The sequence below is a fragment of the Pseudonaja textilis genome, chromosome 2, assembly GCF_049901715.1.
Source record: "Pseudonaja textilis isolate UNSWEBS1 chromosome 2, rPseTex1.2, whole genome shotgun sequence".
NCBI lineage: Eukaryota > Metazoa > Chordata > Lepidosauria > Squamata > Elapidae > Pseudonaja > Pseudonaja textilis.
Genome location: NC_141991.1, coordinates 121993733 through 122015873, shown reverse-complemented (window position 1 = coordinate 122015873; position 22141 = coordinate 121993733). Strand labels below are relative to the sequence as shown.

General features: G+C 45.7%; 1 protein-coding gene across 1 annotated transcript in view; it reads right to left on the bottom strand.

Annotated features, from left to right (window-relative positions):
* KCNH3 (potassium voltage-gated channel subfamily H member 3) overlaps positions 1–22141 on the bottom strand; it is a 31693-nt gene that overhangs the window by 3107 nt on the left and 6445 nt on the right. Inside the window, 10 exon segments of the mRNA XM_026711239.2 lie at positions 1051–1331; positions 4368–4582; positions 6630–6879; positions 7775–7836; positions 7839–7973; positions 10113–10379; positions 14010–14217; positions 15717–15874; positions 17387–17639; positions 19965–20095. Coding sequence (XP_026567024.2) covers positions 1051–1331; positions 4368–4582; positions 6630–6879; positions 7775–7836; positions 7839–7973; positions 10113–10379; positions 14010–14217; positions 15717–15874; positions 17387–17639; positions 19965–20095 — 1960 coding nt within the window.

Sequence of the window (22141 nt, the reverse complement as noted above, 5' to 3'; positions counted from 1 at the left end):
CTTGCATGCTAAAGTCATGGCAATTGGACCAAAGTTTGTTAATCTGAGCTGTAGAGATTCTCAATCATTCCCAAAGGTGCTTTTTCAGGAGGCAACTGGACTTTTCTGTTTTTTCTTTGAAGATATTTTGCTTCGCATCCAAGAAGCTTCTTCAACTCTGATAGGATAGTGGGAAATGGAAGGATTTATATTCCTTGCAGACAGCCAGTCATTTGCATCTTTTTAGAGGGTCGTTGAAGCACTTGGAGGTTTATCTGTGTCCTCAGATAATACCTGAGTAGTGCTCCTGTAGTCTGCAATTTTTTTCCTCTGGAAATCTATTCCTACTCCCACACCATTCAAAGGGTGTTCATCCCCAATTTTTAGCTAAAAGTCTGTAGACATTCTCAGTCATCCGGGTCACAGACTTTTAGCTATACAATTTGGGATGAACACCTTTTGAATGTTGTGAGAGTAGGAATAGATTTCCAGAGGAAAAAAATTACAGACTACAGGAACCAGGAGCACCACTCAGGTGATTGAGGACACAGATAAACCTCCAAGTGCTTCAATGACCCTCTGAAAGGATGCAAGTGACCAGCTGACTGCAAGGAGTATAAATCCTTCCATTCCCCACTATCCTGTCAGAACCGAAGAAGCTTCTTGGATGAAATATCTTCAAAAGGAAAAAATAAGAAAGTCCAGTTGCTTCCTGAAAATGCACCTTTGGATTAATCTGAGATGTTTCGTTACTTATCCAAGTAACTTGGATGAGTAACGGTCAAAATAAAGCAAGCAGAGAGTCAGAGAGTCATTGGAATATACCCACTCTTGCCACAGCAAATGAAGTTACTTGAATGAGTAATGAAACACCTCTGATTAACAAACTTTGGTCCAGTTGCCATGATTTTAACCTTTTTTGCATACTTTTGGCCTGGACGATTGAGTTTTCATTGACATACTGTGCTTCAACAGTCACCTAACATGGGGAAAGACATTTTGATGGGGCCTCGTAGTTGTGTCCCCATTCCCAAAGCTGGCCTGCACCTCCTTCCCATCCTATGATCTTACCTGGGGCTGAGATCTGGGGGACCGCTGCAGGGCATGTTGTGCAGCCGCAATGCTGTGGGGCGTGAGGATGTTTCAGAGGCCACGTGGCGGGGCATTCCTGACCGTGAGGGCAGGTGGCTGTGGCCCCCCGAGGACTTGGGGAGCAAAGGGCTGGCGGGCTCATCCTCTATCTGCGTGGGCAAACAGGGCATTCTGCGGCGTGGAGGAAATGAAATCTCTGCATCCTTCACCGTCGAAAGCAAAGTGGCAGGTTCCCTGCTGCTCGGAGATGGTGACTGTGCCTGTGGTGGAAGGAGACAGTGAAGGAACCCTTGTCTTTCCCATTACAGCTGCCTTTCTCTCTAGAATCGGAAAAGGACTATCCTTATATGTAAACTATATTCCTCCCACTGGATTCTCCCTTTCATTGGTAAATGATTCTCATTGCCAGATCCCTTCTCCCCTCCTCACCCCCCCCGCCCCCCAAATTTGGGGGCTTTTTAAAGAAATGATTGTTGTAAGAGTTCAGAATCCACTTGATTAATTTTTTTTCTGCCCAGGGACTGGTTTCAATCGAATCATTTGTATAGATATTAGGAATTAGCAGCCTCAGTGGGACGTCTTGTGCAAACTATTCATGGCTGTCAAAATTATTTCTGAACAGGACTTCCGGTTTGCAAGCTTTGGTGGCAGCAGGAATCCGCAATCGTGCGCGGTTCCTGCTGCGCTCGGCACTGGAGTACCCCCGATCCAGTTGGATTTGGGAGTTAATAGTTACCCCATACAGGTGACTGAAGACAGGGGAGATTCAGCAGGGGTGCGAGGGAAACGCAACCCCCCTCCTCAGCTGGCTAAACTCCCTTTTCCAAAAGCGGTGGAGCGGTGGTCAGCAATGGCCGCCACAAAGAAGCTTTCATCCGGACAAGAATGTGCAGGAGGAAGCTGAAGAAAGTGAAAGTTTTTGGCTGAACTGGGATAAAAAGTAACATCTAAATACCCTGGAAACTCAACTTCATTAAAGGTACATTGTTCCCTAGAAGATCGTAAAAAGCGGCGGGTGAAAGTTAAAAAGGAAAGTTTGTTTTTTCTCACTCTCCTTCCCTATCGAGATAGCAGATGGAAATCGGAAAAACCCGTTTTGGCATCAACAGGTAATCAAATTTGAAAACTAAAAGCCAAGGGGACATTAAAGATTTCTGAACATTGGAATTAAAAAAAAATCTTTTTTTGCTATGAGTGGGAAGGGAGAGGTAAAGAATTCATATTAAGACCTTGCTGGAGGAGATTGCTTGGAGCTTATAAGATCAGAGTTAAATTTTAACAAGACTTCTAAAAGATGCATTTTGGAACTTTGCAAGTGAACTGTACCCCAGGAAGAGAAAGTACAAGAAGAAGAAAGTGCTAAAACAACTTGTGTTTATTTGGATTGCTTGGTGACTTTGGGACTTTTGGAAATGGTTATTTGAAAGATTAAAAACATTTGGGTTGTTTAAAAAACTTTCACAATGGCATTATCTGTTGAAGAACTGAAAATGGAATTTAAAAAGCTAAAAGAAGAGGAACAAGAAGGGAGGGGCTCTTCCAGATCTGTTTTTCACTTCTTAGAAATGGCGATTTCTACCTACCAGGAATTACAAGAACAAGAAGACTGGGATGAAGAAGAAGCCATCTTTAACGAACAAACAACTTTAGCTGGGGAAGAAAAAGGAAAGAGGGGAAAGAGAATGGAGAATTTAAGACTTAAAAGAACAACCAAAAAAGGGAAAAATAAGGTGAAAAATCGACACAATGTTAGAAAGCAACAGAAAAGAGGAATGCAGAAGAGAGTGGAGATTAAGAGGGAGGAGATCAAGAGACGGGGTAAAAAGGCTAGATTGGAGAAGAAAGGAATGGAGAAAAGGAAGAGAAGTTACAAAGGTTTGAAACAAGATATAAAGAAACAGTTTTTTTTCAGAGATAAAGGGTAAAAACAATTAAAAAAGAGATTCTGCAAAAGTACGTAAGACTGTATTGTATTTGTATTTGAAATAAAGTTAGAAAACTGGAACATTATATGATTTAATAAAATATTAAAGGAAATGTGTAAAATGCTTAAGATTTAATGATAAGTTTAATTTCCTATGGATTATTTAATTATAAACTTACTATTTTCTTATTTTAAAATGTAGTATGTAGCTTTAGAATGTACTAAGCAGAAAGAATTAAAATTATATATTATTTTAAGTGTTAAATTTAGGGAAAAGATATAAAAGCGTCATACTTCAATCAGTGATTGCAGTAGAATTTATGTGTTAAAGAGAAAAGATAAGTTGATAATTACAGAACGGACAAAAGATACAAGAATAATGATTTAAATTGAGATGAAATATATAAAATAGAATTAAGAGAGTGAAAAGAGGGGAGAAGCCATATAAAAAATATAGAATGGTAAATAAGATATGAAATGGTATACAAAGTGAGCATGAATTTGATTTATGTCTGTACAAAAAGATGTAACCCGGGACTAAGCCGCTTTCCAAAAAGAAGTTTTATGTTTTCATGTTTTGTGTTTTGTTTGTGTATGTTTGCTTATTGAAGATTAATAATTTTTTATTAACTTTTTTTGTTTCTGAACAAAAGTGGATACAATTCAGACTGATACATTGGAGTAGCTGGAAAGGCCCAGTTTTATCATCAGTTTCCCTCAAGTCCAGCTACGTGGGTTAAGTTTTGGATTTGTCAGTAGATTTCCCTCAAATTTTCTTGCTGACCTTGAGTGACTCTGGAGGATATACTGAAGACTTACCCAGCTGTATAGCTACTCCTTTCTTTTTAATGGCAAGTTGGACGCCCAAGAAAAGCACCTACAGAGTTATTCTCTAGCTTTCTTTGGCCTGTGTGGCTTCTATGTTGGCTCTGTGCAGGTATATATATTACAGTCTTTTTACTAATTTCAAGTAAACCGACTCTTTTGTTGTTGTTATTGTCTGACTCTTGTTCTCATGGATTGCATTTTATAATTGGATTGGATATACAACATACAATATGTGCCAAAATAGTGCCTATAATGGAGACTTTGCTGATTTCCTGGCTGTGACAAATGAAGCAAATGATTTTATCTGTAATCTAGACATATGTTTATAACATTTTATATTTGGTATTTTCATCTCCTGTGGGTTTTTTTTATTGAAATGTGATGTGAATGTGCCATATAATAAATAATAATTTGTAATTGGAATTACCTTCCCCCGCCCCGAGACCTGGCACAAGAACTGAATTAAACACCACTGCACCCAGAATGAGGCAGTGACAATTGTTATCCAATAATAACAGAGATTTCATCACCCTACTCCATTCACCTGGAAGACGCTGCCTCCACCCAGGTTATAGCTGAGTTCACAGGGAAGTTCACGGCGGAAGTTGCTGGCAAATTCTGGGTAAAGCTCCAGACTAGCCAGCAGGCCAGACAAGCTCAGGCACTGTAGGTCGCAATAGGTGAGGCCCCGCACATCTGCATTGGCCTGGACCCCCTCTTCCTTGGATAAGATGTGGCAACCAATCAAGTCTCCCTTCCCTGCAAGGAAAAGAGTTAAAGGTGAATCCTTCATCCAGTGGAACAAAATGGAAGCCCCCTCAGACTCTCGTTCTGAAAGGAGGCTCACTGAAAACCCCAAATTGAAAGCACCTTTGGGATGAACAGGATGGGATAGGAAAAGATAGTAGAGCAGAGCTCTCGGAAAGAGTTGGCTTAAAAAAGCAATAATAAAAGGCAAAAACATTTCAAGCCTTATTGCATGGGGGGTGGGGGTGGAACCAGGATGCCAAAATGAAAGTTTGGGCCTCTATTCCCACCTTATTCTGGATATAGAAACCTTTTTTTTTCTGTGTGGAAAACTTCAGAATGATGGGGTTTAGAATTTCTCCCAGTACACCTGCATTCACACATTCACACCCCAGATTTCAAGTCTTGGCTAAATTGGGTAATTTGTGGGTCATTGTGTCATGGCAATTGCCATTTTTTAAAAGTGCTATGAGAAACACGCTGTAAGACTGTGGGCTTCAAAAATTTTAGCAACGGGTTCTCTGCTGGGTTTGTTGCTGGGTGGGCGTGGCCACGGTGGGTGTGGCCTAGTTGGCCTCCTGCACCATGGCAGTGTGGAGGCTTTTTGCCCTCCCCTGGCTCTGGAGGTTTTCCTCGGGCCTCCAGGAGTGTGAAAACAGCCTCTGCACGCTTCAGAGGCTTTCTGGAAGCTGGAAATGGGCCCATTTCTGGCCTTCCCAAACTTCCAGGAGGCCTGTTTTTCGCTCTCCCCGAGTCTCCACATACACCCTGCACTTACCTGCATCCAAAACGGGCCACATGGGGACTCCTGGGAGGCGAGGGGCGGGGTGGGTGAGGCCAGGCAGGAGTGGGATTTGGGAGTTCTCTGAACCGTACAGAATCTTAGCTAGGGACTCTCCCGAACCCCAGCAGCCCACCCCTGGATATGGCTTATTACTCGGGACACACCAAGATGTGAGAACATAGTGACTGTTGTGTTCACCCAGCTTTGAGGCTGCAGGTGTTTTCAAGTCCAGCCAACCTTTTGAAACTTGAAGCTATTCAACACCACAGACAATCCTGCTACCCTCCAAAAAGACCTTGACTATGTATCAGAAGGGTCAATCAAATGGCAACTTCAAATCTCAACAAATAAATGCTCTGTCCTACCTATTGGCAAAAAAATAATAATCGGAAAATAAAATACAGGCTGAATGGTCAAGACCTTGTTGATGATCCAAACTCTGTCAAGGATCTTGGAGTACTCATCTCAAATGATCGAAGTACTGGAGCCCACTGCAACTATATAGCCAAAAAGGTACTTTGTTAATCTAATCTACTTAGCTTTTTCTCTGGTAATATTACACTACTAACTAGAGCATACAAAACATTTGCTAGACCAATACTCGAATACAGCTCATCAGTCTGGAACCCACATTACGTATCTGATATTAACAAAGTTGAGAAAGTCCAGAAATATTTCAAAAGAAGAGTTCTCCACTCCTCTACTCATTGCAGAATACCTTATGCCACCAGACTTGAAACTCTAGACCTAGAAAGCCTAGAACTACGCCATCTTCGGTCCGATCTAAGTATAGTATATAAAATCATACATTGCAATGTCCTACCTGTCAATGAATACTTCAGCTTCAACCATAACAATACAAGAGCAAACAACAGATACAAACTAAAGGTCAACCGCACCAAACTTGATTGCAGGAAATACGACGTCAGCAACAGAGTGGTCAATGTCTGGAACACTCTACCTGACTCTGTGGTTTCTTCCCCAAACCCCCAAAACTTTAACTTTAGACTGTCCACTATTGACCTCAACCCTTTCCTAAGAGGCCTCTACGGGGCGTGCATAAGCGCACCAATTGTACCTACCATCCCTGTCCTATTGTTTCTTTTATTTTTCTTATATGTATCCATCTCATGTATTCATAACTATGTTTATACTTATACCTGTTCTCTTGTAAGTGATTGATAAATCAAGTAAATAAATAAAACTTCCCAGTCTCCCAGACTTACAACATGGTGAGGGGGGAAAGAGCAGGGACCGAAGGGAAGCAGGCATTACCTAGGATGGCAAGCACAGTGCCGTCTTTCAGCACCTCCATGGAGCCCGAGCAGATGAGATACAAAGCCTGGAGTGCATCTCCCTGCCGGATCAGGTATTCCCCCGGCGTGCAGAAAGACATTCGGACACTGAGTGAAAGGGAACGCCGGCAGCCCCGGCTCGCCCCCTCAAAAAGGGGCAGCTGGAGCAGTTCCTTGTGAAGGTGCAGGGCAATATCGGCACGCAGCTCATCCGGGAGGCTATGCAGCAACTGGTGAGAAGGAAGACACAGCAGCAGGGTTAGAAGCCCCCCCCCCCACACTTTCCTTGGCATACCAGGGAGGCTGCCTTTGTCGGGGATGGTACAAGGACTCCTGGGGGGGTTGGACTAAAACAGGGGTATCAAACTCAGGGCCTGAGGGCAAGATCTGGCCCATGGGGTGCTGGGATCTGGCCCGCAGGGCCACCCTGGAAACAGTGAAGGACTGGCCCACGGTGCCTCTGTCAGCTAAAACGGAGCTTGGGAGACGCGTGTGTGGCTCCATTTTTGCTGGCAAAGGGCAAGAGGAGGCCATTGTGGCTGAAAACAGAGCCTGGGAAGAAAATGGATCCCCGCAGCCAGAGGTGGGTATTCAGCAGGTACTGACCAGTTGTGGAGAACTGATAGTGGAAAATTTGAGTAGTTCGGAGAATTGGCAAATACCACCTCTGACTGGCCCCGCCCCCCACCTATTCTCTGCCTCCCGAGTCCCAGCTGATTGGCTGGGTCTTCTTTTGTTGCCCTGCACAGGAGAACCAAGCTGGAAAGCAGGTTAGTGGGGTGGGGAGGGAGTGGATTTTGCAGTAACCTTCCCCCAGGAGTGGGGAGGGAATGGAGATTTTACAGTATCCTTCCCCTGCCCTGCCCACCAAGGCACGCCATGCCCACCAAGCCACGTTTACAGAACCGGTAGTAAAAAAAAATTGAATCCCACCACTGCCCCCAGCCCTGCCTGGGCCACCACAGGTGCCCCTGACATGAGTGACGTCGATCTGGCCATGTCCGCCCCCAGGCCCCCCAAGGTCAAACACAACTCTGATGCGGCCTTCACTGAAATCACGTTTGACATCCCTGCAGTAGAGGGTTTTCCTGCCTCGTTCTTTTCCTTGCTAGGGCTGGATCTCACCTCCCGTGTATCAATCCCATTGCTGGCACTCCAGGTGGCTTGGAAGTATTCCAGCATTCGTGCTTTAACGGTGGAGGGATCCGATGAATACGGATGTAGTCACGCAGGTCACGTGTACGGCTGTGATAGAGGAAGCGCCGAGCATACATGCGTTGAATGATGGCCGTTACGTTGCCGAAGACAACCGCGTGCATGAGTGCTGGGGATGGAGGAGAAAGAGAAGAGACCGAGGCTAGTCTGGCTGAGACGACCAAGGAGGTGGTGAGTAGCAGAAGCACCATCTGATTTTGTACAGCCAGTGATGACAATGATGCCTCCGATAAGAGAACCAGGACAAACTTCACAGGCAAATTGAAAAGAATGAAGGAAGCGTTGGGACTAAAAGTTTTGGACATAAACTTTATCAGGGTAGGAAAACAATGGGGTAGTAATTGAGCTAGCAAGGAATTGACTGTAATACAGATCCAAGAGGCAGATCAAGTTTTGGGATATTCAGTTTATATGAATAGTTTTAAGCATGTTTATATATTTAAAAAAAGAGCCAAGGGAGAAGTCCTGTAACCTGGCCTACTCCTTAGGATGATACTTTTCTATCTGGCAAGAAGGTTTTTTTTTTTATAGAAGGGAGTATTTCAAATAGTGTCTTCTTTCTCTACCTGAAAGGACAGATAGTCCTTTCCTTACGATCATAATCAGGACCAGAACTTCCATCACTAAGCCCAATTTTAAAATTTTTTGTTGTTGTTGCAAATTACTGCTGTAGTTAAGTGACTCATGTTCTCGTTAAGGAAATCCAACTTTCCTCATTAACTTAGCTTGTCAGAAGCTAGCTGGAAACATCACAAATGGTGATTACACAATTCCGGATGCTGCAACTGTCATAATACACGCCAGTTTACCAAATGTGCCAAATTTTGATTGTGTGACCATGAGTATGTTGCTACAGTCCTGAGTGCAAGGACTGGCTGTAAGTTATTTTATTTTCAGTCCTGCTGTAACTTCGAATGGTTGCTAAATGAATAAGTCGAGGATTACCCATCGTCCCAGCCAGAGGTGGTATTCAGCAGGTTCTGACCAGTTCTGGAGAACCAGTAGCAGAATTTTTGAGTAGTTTGGAGAACCGGCAAATCCCACCTCTGACTGGCCCCGCCCCATCTATTCTCTGCCTCCCAAGTCCTGTTGATCGGCTGGATCTTCTTTTGTTGCCCTGCACAGGAGAACGGTGCTGGAAAGCAGGTTAGTGGGGTGGGAAGGGAACGGGGATTCTGCATTAACCTTCCCCCAGGAGTGGGGAGGGAATGGAGATTTTACAGTATCCTTCCCCTGCCACGCCCACCAAGCCATGCCCACCAAGCTGCACCACACCCACCAAGTAACGTCCACAGAACCAGTAGGAAATTTTTTTGAATCCCACCACTGGTCCAATTCATATCTTTTATTATCTCATTCTATGGACATGCTTCTGCCTGTCCTGGCGTAGGATAAAGATGCTTATTTGAGTGGTCAATTGATTATTTATTATGTTTCTGAATATAGAAATGAGCCTCCTTCTCCCCCAGCTGCTGCCCCTTTCTAAAAAAAAAAAGGATATCCTAAAAAAGACTGGTCTCTAACATACAGATCCTTGCCCTGTAACCGTAGTTGTGGCTGTAATTCCACTATTCTCCAATTAAACCGCAAACTCATCTTTCCCAATCTTGCTACCTGTAGCTGTCTTGGACCTACAAACATGGCAGCCAAGAATCTGGGGAAACATCCAGAGAATATCCGGCGGAAGAAGCAGCACAAAACCTGAATCAGGGGAAGAATTCCAGGTGGTATTTTCATTGCAACCAATGGGCAAGGAAGCAGGCCTCTCCTACGTTGGGAAGTCTTCTTCTTTCCCCGCTTTCAGGAACTTTGCTGAAGGTTAGCCACAGAGCATATGAACAAGAGGTACTTGGTGTACACATCCAGCCCTTGCTTCTTGGTTTCCTTAGTCTAACGGTTAAAAGTTAGGTCTAAATTTAAAAAGGCAGCTTTCATTTCCCACCACTGATGCGTTCCACAATCTGAGAAGAACAGAGATCGGCCATCTGGTTTTCTTTTCTTACCATTGGAAGGAGGCTAAGGACGTAAGAACCACCTTGCTGGTTGTTGGCGATGTACCAAAATAAAACTCACAATAATAGAAGGTGCTTGGCCCGTTGTCATGAGAACTAGATTGCCCAAGAACCTGAGTTGGAAGCTGAGAGGAGGAGGAGGAGGAGGAGGAGGAGGAGGAGGAGGAAGAAGAAGAAGAGGAGGTCTTGCTGGTTCTCCTTCTTGATATCCCACCCAGGGGCAGAGCCCAACTCACCCCCTACCAGCATGGTGCAGATGGAGAAAATCTTCTCTGAGTCGGTGTTTGCCGATACGTTGCCAAAGCCCACACTGGTCAGGCTGCTGAGGGCAAAGTATAGGGAGGTAATATAAGCACTGCGCAAGGAGGGTCCCCCTAAGAGTTCCCAAGTTGTGCCGTTGAGGGAGGAACTAGTCTGGTTGGCAGGTTCTTCTTCACCACTGCTGTTCCTCTGAGCCAGGTAATAGGGAGTCTCCAGGCGTCGAGCCAGCTCCTGCAGCCAACCTACAAGGATGGGGAAGAAGGAAGCAAAGTTAGAAGAAAACCCATGTTAAGCTCCTCCTGAGTACTATTCCCTCACCCTTATAGACCCTCTTTCCCCAAAACATGCCAGTTGCAGACACAGCCTGTTCTGGTCCAGGGTCTTGCAGAAGAACCGAAACACTAAAGCCTTGTAGGCCAGGAGATAGAAGTTCCAACACTGGTCCATCAAGACAACCAGGGCATGCAGACAATTACCTTCCTCGGCTGCTTGTCTAAAGCATCTGATCTGTCGTGTTCTATGAGGTGTCATCTCAATCTCTTTTAACAGTACTGTACTGAAAAGGGGGGGTACACAACCTATTAGCCTTCCAGGCAGTGTTCCTGGCATCTTTCCCATGGTCATACTGCCCAGGATGGATGGGAATCAGAGCCCAACAATTTTGAGATCAGGAGTATCAAGCTCGGTTATCATTGACAGCTGCATCAGGATTTTGTTTGACCTTGGGGGTGTGTGTGAGCATGTGTGTGTGTGGCCAGGATGGGCATGAATAGCTCAACATCACTCGTGTTGGGGGGTACCTGTGGTGGCCCAAGTGCTCTGCCATGAAAACAGGCTCCTGAGCTCTGTTTCCAGCTGCGATGGCCTCTTGCAACCCTCTGCCAGTGAAAACAGAGCTTGCGAGAGCCTCATGCAGCCCACCTGAGCTCCATTTTTTCTGGCAGGGGAACCGTGGGCCAGATCTAAGCACCTCATGGGCTGGATGCAGCCCGTGGACCTTGAGTTTGACACCCCTGTTTTAGATGATCACAGATTTTCTGCCTGGCTTTCTGTGGACGGGTCATCTCCCTCTACAAATATAATGTCTTTCACCATATATTGAGGGCACACATTCTCTAAGTTCATGATCTCCCACCCTTCTATAGATCAGTGGTTTTCCATTCCCCTCCCCCCACACAATTATGGAACCTCTTGGATCACAAAAATTAATTAATTGGTTCTTGGAATCCCTGATCAAAGTGGATAGAAAAATAGCTGAATCTGAGTGAACTTTTTTTTTTTTAATCGTCACCTCTCACAGAACCCATCAGGTTCTTATAAGACCTCAGGGTTTCATGGGACACAGTTTAGAAAATCCTGGCAATGGCTATACACATCATAAGCTTTCTTTGTGCAAGCTGTTCCCACGTGGAATCCATGCTTAAGCAAGGTGGCACTATTTGTCCCCTGTCACCGCAAATGCAGTCAAGCCAGTCATACCCACTGGCATCTGAGTGAATGTTCACATAGGGCATTTGCTAAGCCTTCTCTCTTGCAGCCATTTATGCTGTAGATTAGGGTGTCGGAGATCTAGCCAAGCAGCTGTATGCAATGTTGAAAACGAATGTAGTCAGCACAATCTTCCACTTAGACCAGTGACAGCCAACGCGTGTCAAGGGTAACACACCATGACATTTTGGGTGACATGCCAACGTTCAACCATACCCAACCACAAATATCCTTGAAAGCACATCCCATTCTGACATAATTTTCAGAGGCTGTGGAAGATGCAGAGGGCTGTGCTCTTTATGTTCTCCACAGCCTCCAAACATTGTGTGAGGAAAGGGGCTGCTTTCACATGGTTTTCAGAGTCTGCGGAAGAGCACGCTCCCAAGCTGCTTCATGAAGGAAGGCCTGGTGTGACCGAGAGCAATTCTGGGTAGGCTGCAGAGCCCTGTCAACAGAAAGAGGACATCGTATGAAGGTGAAGAGGTGTGTGGTAGATCTTCGGGGCAATCGTGCCATTACCCAACACAGAGTGGCTTTTTGGATATCAGCAGTGGTGCTAGGGCTGAAGTTGAGGTCCAGAATTTGACTTCAGGTCCAGGATCATCACTGCCGCTGCTGAGTGCTGCTGTTTGGGATGGCCTAGATTTGGAGGTGGGGGGAGAGATTTTTTCTTTTCTTTGTGTGTGTGTGTGTGTGTGTGTGTGTGTGTGTGTGACACAGCAGCATAATCAAGTTAGTCATTTTCTGAGTTTTTGACAAGCTGAGTCCAAGATGTTTGCCATCACTGACTTAGAGACTGATCCAGGTACAGTATGTCTGAGTAAGCTAATCATTGTGTGTTTCCATTAAGCCTCAGAACCGAAGAATTGCCCCAGTTCAGTAAGATCAGTAAATCCTGCAGTGGTTAAAAGTGAGCTAGAGAACAGAAGTATCTGTTAGGAATATAAGTCACCTAACAGGTATTTGGGTTAGAAATATACAAACCAGGATAGACATTTTAGTACTATAACTTTAAGAAAATGCAAAACTGTAGTTGGGTGTGGTTTTTCAAACGGCCATAAGATGGAGCCAGTAACCTGGGTTGTTTTAGTCTTAGTCTCAGAAGAGAGTGTGTCTGAGTGAGTATCTCTGTTTCCTTCTGTTGGAAAGTATTGCCGTTGCTCCATTTCTTCTAATTGACTGATATTACTGGATTTAATGTAAGTCTGATACTGAACTGTTTTTGACACTGGAATTTGATATTTGGATTATCCCTGGATGAAAACTGACTGATTTTACCTTTGAATGACTTTTGGATTGCTTATTTTGGACTTTGCTTAAACCTTTCTGGAAGTAAAAACCTACATTTACTGTACAGTGTATCTGTGTACTGTGTGTGTATTATTCAAACACTACTCTCAAACACGTCTCCCTGTATGCGCTCATTCTCCTAACGGGGAATTACCTCAACACTATCCTCAGTCCTAATTGCTTTCAGAGATCAATGGAAGCAGGACTGTGAGGTCTTAGGAGCTCCTCAGGACTCCTCCCCCATTCCAGTTCTCTTAGAGGAGACCCCAGAGAAAGGGGTTGGATAGGAATTCAGAAAGCCAAAAGACAAAGGGAAGCTTTGGCCCCAAACCCAAGGTGAAATTTATCCCAATCTCTTTGAAGCTCATTTTCCCAGCATCGGTTCCTGTCTCTCTCTTTTCTATGGGAGATGGTGAGCCAGAGGCAGCATTCCCCAATGAAGTGCCATCTGGAGGCGTTGCATGTCAGTTCCCGTCATTTCAGCGAGCATGCCCAAAGGGAATGGGGCAAATCAGGAATTCGTACCATCCAAGTTGAAAGACAAGGCACCGTATCAGAGGATGAATATAATTTGAAAGCATGGAGCAAAGAGATCCATTGCCAAACCAAAGATAAATTCAGAGAGCCTGGAGATTTCCCAGCTCTCTTCATTTAAAAAAAGAAAAAGAACCACCTGCCCCGCTTCACCGAGTTGCAACAGATATATATCACCCTTGAGCACTGAGTCTCTCTCTCTCCACACTCCCCTAGGGATTTGGCAGCACTATCTCAAAGCCAATGCGGCAGTTACTTGTTAATTTGTCGCTATGTGGTCCCTAGAGCCTGCTGGAGAACGGTAATTATGAAAGAGCTCATGGTTCCCAACACGAGAGAGACTCTGTGGATTATTTCTGCACTTGATTGGAGGGGGCTGCAGCCATTCATACTTGCCTTTCTGCTTCTACTTGGCCTTACAGTGCAGCTTCCCCTGAATTGCAACATGCAGCGGCCTGGGGAGCTCCGACTCTAATCTGGGAGAAGAAAACAACTCCGCCCTTTAGTTGCCCCACCCCCCACCCCCAAAGTCCCATTCCAAGGCAACCCATGACACGCACCTATCCCGGGCAACTGGGAGGGGCTGCTCTCGACTTCCCGCTGGCCGATGAAGTACCAGACGCAGGCGACCCAGTGAGCCAGAAGGGCAAAGACAGTCATGAGCAGGGTGAGCACCACGGCGCTGTACTGTGAGTACCGATCCAGGTTGGGCAGCAGCCGTAGTAACCGCAAGAGCCTCACCGTCTTCAGCAGGTGTGCCCCAAAGTACTGGTTGGGAAAGAAAAGACCAGATATGGCTACACAGTACCTTCTGCGGTTCAAGGGGGAATGTTGGGATGGCAGAAGGGAAGAAACACGGCAATGTCACCAGGCCCCCGAGCCAAAGGGTACTGGGGTTGCTTTTGAGGAAGACAATTCTCTTGAATTCAATTTAATTTTAAACATCCCTGAAATACCACACCAGCAAAAGAAGAAGAAAAAATAGAAAAGCCTTCCTTCTTTTAACCTGCTAACCAAATTATTTACAGTCATTTGGGTAGTAACTTTAAAATGCATCCAACTGATACTTTGGCTTCTGAAGTTTCACACCAGCTTGTAATGAACTTCAGACCCAAGTCTTTGGTCTTCCCAACATTTCTGAGTTGCAATTACCTGGGCAAAGAGCTCCAAAGGGCACCTTAGATCCTAGAACTGATCCAAGCCGCATTTAGTACAGAATAACAGACTTGGAAGGGACCTTGGAGGTCTTCTAGTCCAACCCCTTGTGTAGGCAGGAAACCCTACACCATTTCAGACAAATGGTTCTCCAATCTCTTCTTAAACAATTCCAGTGTTGGAGCATTTACAACCTCTGGAGGCAAGTTGTTCCACTGAATAATTGTTCTAGCTGTCAGAAAATTTCTCCTTAGTTCTAAGTCGCTTCTCTCCTTGATTAGTTTCCACCCATTGCTTCTTGTCCTATCTCAGGTGCTTTGGAGAATAGCTTGACTCCCTCTTCTTTGTGGCAGCCCCTGGGATATTGGCACACTGCTATCATGTCTCCCCTAGTCCTTCTTTTCATCAGACTGGACATACCCAGTTCCAGCAACTGTTCTTTACATGTTTAGCCTCCAGTCCCCTAATCATCTTTGTTGCTCTTCTCTGCACTCTTTTCTAGGGCCTCGACATCTTTTTTACATCATAGCGACCAAAATGGGATGCAGTATTCCAAGTGTGGCTTACCAATTCATTATAAAGTGGTATCAGCACTTCATGTGATCTTGATTCTATCTGATAGCCCTGCACAATCACCAGCCAGCTGGAAATAACCAGACTTAGTTGCAGTCAGGAACAAAGAGTCATCCGCATTAATGCAGAACTGGACAGGCCGCAAGCCTTCCCAAGGCCTTCTCTGCAGCGGTCTGTCCACACTCACACTCTCATCAGTGGCCAGACCTTCTGCTAGAGCAGACATTTTTCCAGCAGGCTCAATTCAGTGGAAGGTTCCGTAGCCAGAGAGCGTTCTCCGTACTAGCAGGGAAAACTTTCTTAAATTATGTGAGATTCTGGATCAGGAGCCATAACTTTGAGGCCGAAACACTCATCAGCAGTATTTTACCCAGAAATGAAACCTTGAGAGAAAGATCAAGTTCAGGAAGTAATAGCGGAAAAAGCCAAAATTCAACTCTGACTCTCTACAAAGATGTATTTATGGCTGCCTGAACCGGCTTTGCATAGTCAACACGTCTTCTGTGTGCCCCATCGTGGAGGTTCTGAGCCCAACTCACCACGTTGACCTTGAAGGCATAGAGAAGGTCGAAGGGCAATGCTGCTAAGAGGTCCAGCACGAACCAGCGGGTCAAGTAGTGTAGGAATATGGCATGAGGATCGAAGACCACCTGCCCTGATTTGCTGACAAACGTAGTGCGAAAATTTAACACGATGTCTGCAAAACAATGCAAACAACAACAATAAAAGAATGGCAGTCTGCAACCCTTATGCAAACCTTCCTTCCTTTAGTGTCTTCCAGATATCCCAAGGTTATAAATCTGACAATTCCTGGTCATTGCCACCTGGGAATTGTGGAAGTTATAGAATGACACAATTCAGAGGCCTCTGGTAGGAAAGGCCAGGCTATTTCATACTCTCACCAACTGATGCTTTCAAGCTGTGAGCCCACCATCATCTGTTTTTCTTACTGTGCAAATGGACACTTGAGTGAAAGCCACAGAGTGACACTGATGTATATCTAAACTCACCCCAAGCAGCTCCTTTGCCAGTGAAAGGAAATCACCTCCCGGGAAGGCCCTAATTTGTTAGAAGTGAATCAGAAGGCCTGGGGTGGTGGGGAGGGGGAGGCAAAAAGGGCTCCCTTGAAGCCAGTTATGGTCAAGAAATCATCTGAGCTGGTCAAGCAGGATCCATGCCCCAATTTTGATTGGGGACCACTGTTGCCAGTTCCTTTACCTCCAATTTTAGAAGCAAAGAACTTTTCAGGCAGATGCCATCAGAGTTGTGGTGGCCCAGTGGTTAGAATGCAGTACTGCAGGCTATTTCTGCTGACTGCCAGCAGTTCGGCACTTTGATTCTCACCAGGCTCAAGGTTGACTCAGCCTTCCATCCTTCCGAGGTGGTAAAATGAGGAGCCAGATTGTTGGGGAAAATATGTAAACCCCTTAGAGAGGGCTGTAAAGCACTGTGAAGCAGTATATGAGTCTATGTGTTATTGCTATTGCTGTCACAATTCTTCACAGGATTTCCTCAAAACCAGAGCCTAGCACTCTTTGCCAAATTCCCAGATGGAGAAATGAGGGTCATTCTAACAGCCCCTGTACTCCAAAAACTATTAGGCCCGGAATAAGAGCTTCAGAATAGATCTGCATGGTTGCCCATCAAGTTCAGTATTAAAGGTAGACCTCAACTTAACAACCAGAATTGGGACCAGAATGTCTGCTGGTGGTGGTTAAGTAAGTCATGCCTGATTTTACATTGCTTGCCGTGGCTCTTAAGTGAATCACGTCAGTTGTTAAATGAATCATGTGTAAACGTGAAGCAAATCTGACGTTGCTTGTCAGAAGCCAGTTTGGAACGTCACCCAGGGAAGGAATGCTTGCAAATGGCGATCCGTGACCCTGGATTTCCCACAATCATTGTAAATACAAGCCAGTTGCTAGGAGCCCACATTTTCATTCTATGACCATGGGGATACTGGGATGATGGTAAGCACAAAGACCAATCAGACGTCACTTTTTCAGGGTCATTGAGGCTTCAAGCAGTCACTAAACAAACGATTGTAAGTTGAGGACAACCTGTATTTACACTGACCAGCAGTAGCTGCTCCCTGACTCCCCTCTGTCTTGGAATGTCACGAATTAAATAGGGGATTGTTTGTATCTTAATCCTGAAGGCTGCCAACATGCCCCCACCCCTCTCAGGTGCGGATACCTCTCCCCCATACCTAAGATAAAAAGGATTTCCACAGAGAGATCACAGACACTGGGGGGTGCACGCGAAGCCTCTGGAAGCCCTTCATCCTTGGTGCCATTGAAGCAGACACTGTAGGGCACTGTGACAGCCACGTACAGCGTGGCCAGGAGAATCAGTCCGTCCCAGCCAGCCTTGAAGGTGCCGTAATGCAGCAGGATGAATGGCGACTTGCGAGCGGCAGCCACTTTGTATTCAGGCAAGGCGGGCTTCTCACCAAACACACCCTGGAGACAAACCAACAAGAAAGATTAAATGCTTGGAACGGCGAGGCTCGGAAATCACTGCCGACAATGGCAGCGGTCACCGTGTAAAGCAGGGGTCCCAGGATTGAGCAAAGCCTCCCAAAGCCAACCTGTGTGCACTAGTAAGCAGGGAGACCCCCCCACACACACCAAGGAATACATCAAGTAAGGAAGTTAAGAGGGAGTGGAGGATTTTGCATCCAATTGGTCCACCACTGGATCTGCCTGCCTTTTTTTGGTTTAGGTACTATAGTGTGACGGAATGTGCACCAGCAGCAGCAGAGGGGGAAGTATTTTGCCAACTCAGTTCAAGAGATGGCACGGTCTTGCGCTGAATGGGGAAGAGGTTCAGGTAGCCTACAACACACCCCTAAAACAGGGATGTCAAACGCAAGGCCTGCAGGCCAGATCTGGCTCACAGGCAGCAGTGGGAATCTACCAGTTCAGACCAGTTCTATAGAACTGGTTGTTATGAGTCTGCACAGTTCAGAGAACCGGCACATTGTGCCCTTGGCTGGTCCGTCCCTTCTCCACCTGCCCCTCCCCTCCCAGTCAGTCCTTATTGCGCATGTGTGACATCGTGTGCATGCCCGACATCGATGACTTTGTTCTCCCCGCCCAGTCACTCCTTAAGTTTTTTTTTCTCTCCCTCCCAACGATCAGCTGTTGATGATCAGCTGTGGTGGGATACCCCTCGCTGTCTTACTGCTTCACCCAGGAGGCTTCCCTGAGACCCAGGATGGAAAAGGGGTTGCATGGGGGGTGCAGGTGCTGTGCAACCCCCCTGCTCCATTTTTTGCCTTCCTGGGCCCCAGGGAAGCCTCCTGGGAGCAAAAACGTCCCCCCAGGAGGCTTCCCTGAAGCCCAGGAAGCAAAAAAACAAACGGGGGGGAGGGTGCTGCAAAAAAAGAAGAAGAAGACACGCCCACCCAGTCACATGACCATGCCCACCTAGCCACGCCCACAGAACCGGTTGTTAAAAATTTTGAATCCCACCCCTGCCCACAGGGTGTTTAGATCTGGCCTGTGGGGCCACCCTGGAAACAAGGACCAGCCAGTGACGCCTCTGCCAGTGAAAATGGAGTTTGGGAGGGCCAACTCAGAGGGTTGCAGGAGGCCGTCACAGCCAAAAACAGAGCCCGGGAGCCCCTCTTCACTGGCAGAGTGCTTGGGCCACCCCAGGCTCCCCCGACATGAGTGACGTTGAGCTGGCCACGCCCACCCTGGCCACACCCACCCTCTCTCTCACACACACACCCCCGAGGTCAAACACAAGCCTGATGTGGCCCTCAATGAAATTGAGTTTGACACCTCTGCCTTAGAATCTCTCAGGATAGATCTAGTAGATTGGGACGTTATTGCTTTAGTCTAGCAAGATTTTTCCTTTAGCTGTGAGCAAATAGAAGATCGAACTCAGCTGGATCTCACTGTCTCGTCTCTAGGCTTGGATCTGACAGATAGGATGTTAAAGAAGGTCTATCTGAAATCCTGCCTGGCGTAACCCCTCTAGGGATCCAAAACTGACTTCTGTGGCCGCTTGCAGCCAGGCGCCAAGTGGCTCAGCATACTGGTGCCGCCGCTCATGGCAGGAAGCTGCGTGGCCCGTTGCACCATTGTGCACATGAATGGTAGCACTGGTGCAATATGCCACAGGGTATACTGCTGCAAGCATCAGCATCAGCACAATGAGCCATGTGGTGTCTGTCCACATGTGGTGGCACTGGTGTGCTGAACTTTGCGGCATTCTGCCACAAGCAGTGGCACCGTTGCGACAAGGTATGATAATCATGATAAACTGAGACAGGGTCATCTCCATGTGAAATGAACCAATGTTGAGGTCTTCCTTCAAACATCACCTTCTTTAGATGATCGAGCAACATCAACTCTAATGTCCTTCAAGGTCCACCATTTTCTTTTTCTCAGGTGATTCACATTGCCCCATTATTCATTTAATAGTGCGCATCCATGAAAGCATTTTCATTTTAAGATGCTTCGGAAACATATCTCCAACTATTTTTTTCCTCAAGATTAAATAGCTTTTTGTTTCTGCTTTTCAGTATGTATGATCTTATCCCTTAATCTTTGAGATTTAATCAAATATTGCATTTTTTTAAAAAAAATTGAATTGTGAACAAAAGGTTTGGAGTGCAGCGTGAAATAGTGTTACATTCCTTGTCCCCTGGGATGAACATTCAGCTCCTCTTTCCCCCCCCGCTCAACAAACTGAGATCCTGCGTGGTCTCTGTACTTCTGTCCACTGAACTTCCGAAAGGCTGTTCTTCCCTTGGCCTTGTCCCTACCACGTACCTTGTGGAGTTTGCGTTTTCCTTTGCCTTGCTTCTGGAGATGTCCTGAGAGGTGATAAAGCACCGCCCGGCTTCGCCGACGATTGGCATTGAAGCCTTTAGCTCCAGCTCGGCTGTAACGGCGCCGTCCACCTAGCAAAAGACAAATGCTGGATGGCATTTGGTACGTTAGAGCAAGAAGGGTTTGTATCTGCTCTTGTAGCAGCCACCAATGTATTTTTAATTAGAAAATATCTCAAATTTTGAGTTTTAGAGCAATGTTTTCACCCTTGCTTCTACTGTTACAGAACCTTACATATTCAATGCTTATATTTTAGGGGGAAAGCCTTAACTGCCTGTTTTGGGGGGCCATTTTGGGCAGGTTTTGGGACCATTTTCAGGGTGTTTTTGGGCCAAAATGTCCTGAAAACGCCCCCCAAAAAGAACCCAATACTGGCCTGGAAACCAGCCTGAAAATGCCCAGAAAACCTCTTGAAAACAACCCCAAAACAGCCTGAAAACAGTGCCAAAAATGGCCTGAAAATGTTTTGGCCATTTCTGGTGCTCTGGCACCCACAAAGACCAGATGGTTGGCGTGCATATATGTGCCAGAAACCAGAAGAGCAGCTGGCAACAGCATGCATGCCATAGGTTCGCCATCATGGCCCTATACCATTCCAGACAAGTGGCTGTCCAGTTTCTTCTTCAAAATCTCCAGTGATGAAGCACCCACAATTCCAGAGGCCAACTGTTCCACTGAGGAATTGTTCTCACCATCAGAAATTTTTTCTTTAATTCTAGTTTTGCTCTTTAAGCTTCCACCTGTTTTGCCCTCAGATGCTTTGGAGAATATGTGACTCCGCCTCTCTGTGGCAGCCCCTCCAATATTGGAAGACTGCTATTGTGTCACCCCTAGACCTTCTCTTTCAATGATAGAGTTTTTCTGAGGACAGAGCGCCCTCTGGCAGACAAACAGCTGGGAAAGGTCCCGTCCCAAGGCCAAGAAGGACCCGGCCAGCCAATACAAAATAGGCTCCTCCAAAATCTCTTGGTCAGAAAGATGAAAATCCATTATCCAGAGATACAGGCAGTTCTCTATTTACAAGCAATGGTTTAGTGACCTTTGAAGTTACAATGGCGCTGAAAAAAGGGACTTGCACCTGGACCTCAGACTTACGACCCTTGCAGGTCGTATGATCAAAATGTGGGCATTTGGCAACCACCGTTATTTATGTCATGTGATTGCCATTTGGCAACCTTCCCAGCCGGCTTCCGACAAGCCAAGTCAATGGAAGAAGTTGGATTCGCTTAAGACAATGTGATTCACTTAACAACTGTAGCAAAAAGAGGTCATAAAACTGGGTTGTGGTTTGTGGTTATAAGACAAGGATTACCTGTACACAACTTAAGAGCCAGAGTTGCGTAGGGTCTACACTGTAGCCCTCATAGTCCCTCCAAAAGTTGCTATTGAACCGTGACACTTCATGAGACGACCTTGTATATGTGCCTCAGGAATGACTAAACCGAGAGGCCATTAAAGACTAATTAAATGTAAAGGAAATGATTTGATATGTACATTCTCTTACATCAAATGTAATTGTCTCAGTATCATGTTATGAAACTTAGTTGCTGGAACTGGGTATGTCCAGTCTGATGAAAAGAAGGACTAGGGGAGACATGAGAGCAGTGTGCCAATATCTCAGGGGCTGCCACAAAGAAGAAGGAGAGAATAAAGAATATATCCTACATTTGTATATTAAACAGTCCCATTCAAGTCAAAAAATGATTTCCCTCACAACTGAAAAACCAGTAGGCCAAGGATGGGGAACCTTTTATGGCTCAACTCAGGAATTCTAGGAGTTGAAATCCATAAGTGATAGAAGAGCCAAGTTTCCCTACCCCTGGTACAGGGTCTCCTACCTGAGCAGGGGGTTGGACTGGAGCAGGGGTCGCCAACCTTTTGGACCTCAGGGACCAACAAACTCATAATTTTAGATCCCAGGTACCATTAACAGGTTCTGTGGGTGTGGCCTAATTTGTGGATGTGGCTTGGTGGTCATGTGACAGGCTGGGCATGGCTTGTATGTAAATATTATAAATATTTAATATTGATTTTTTTTATAAAAAAGAGCAACTTTTACCCAAAATCAGGCAAAGCAGGCAGATTGAGTTGCTCACAGAATCATTCAGTGATTTATC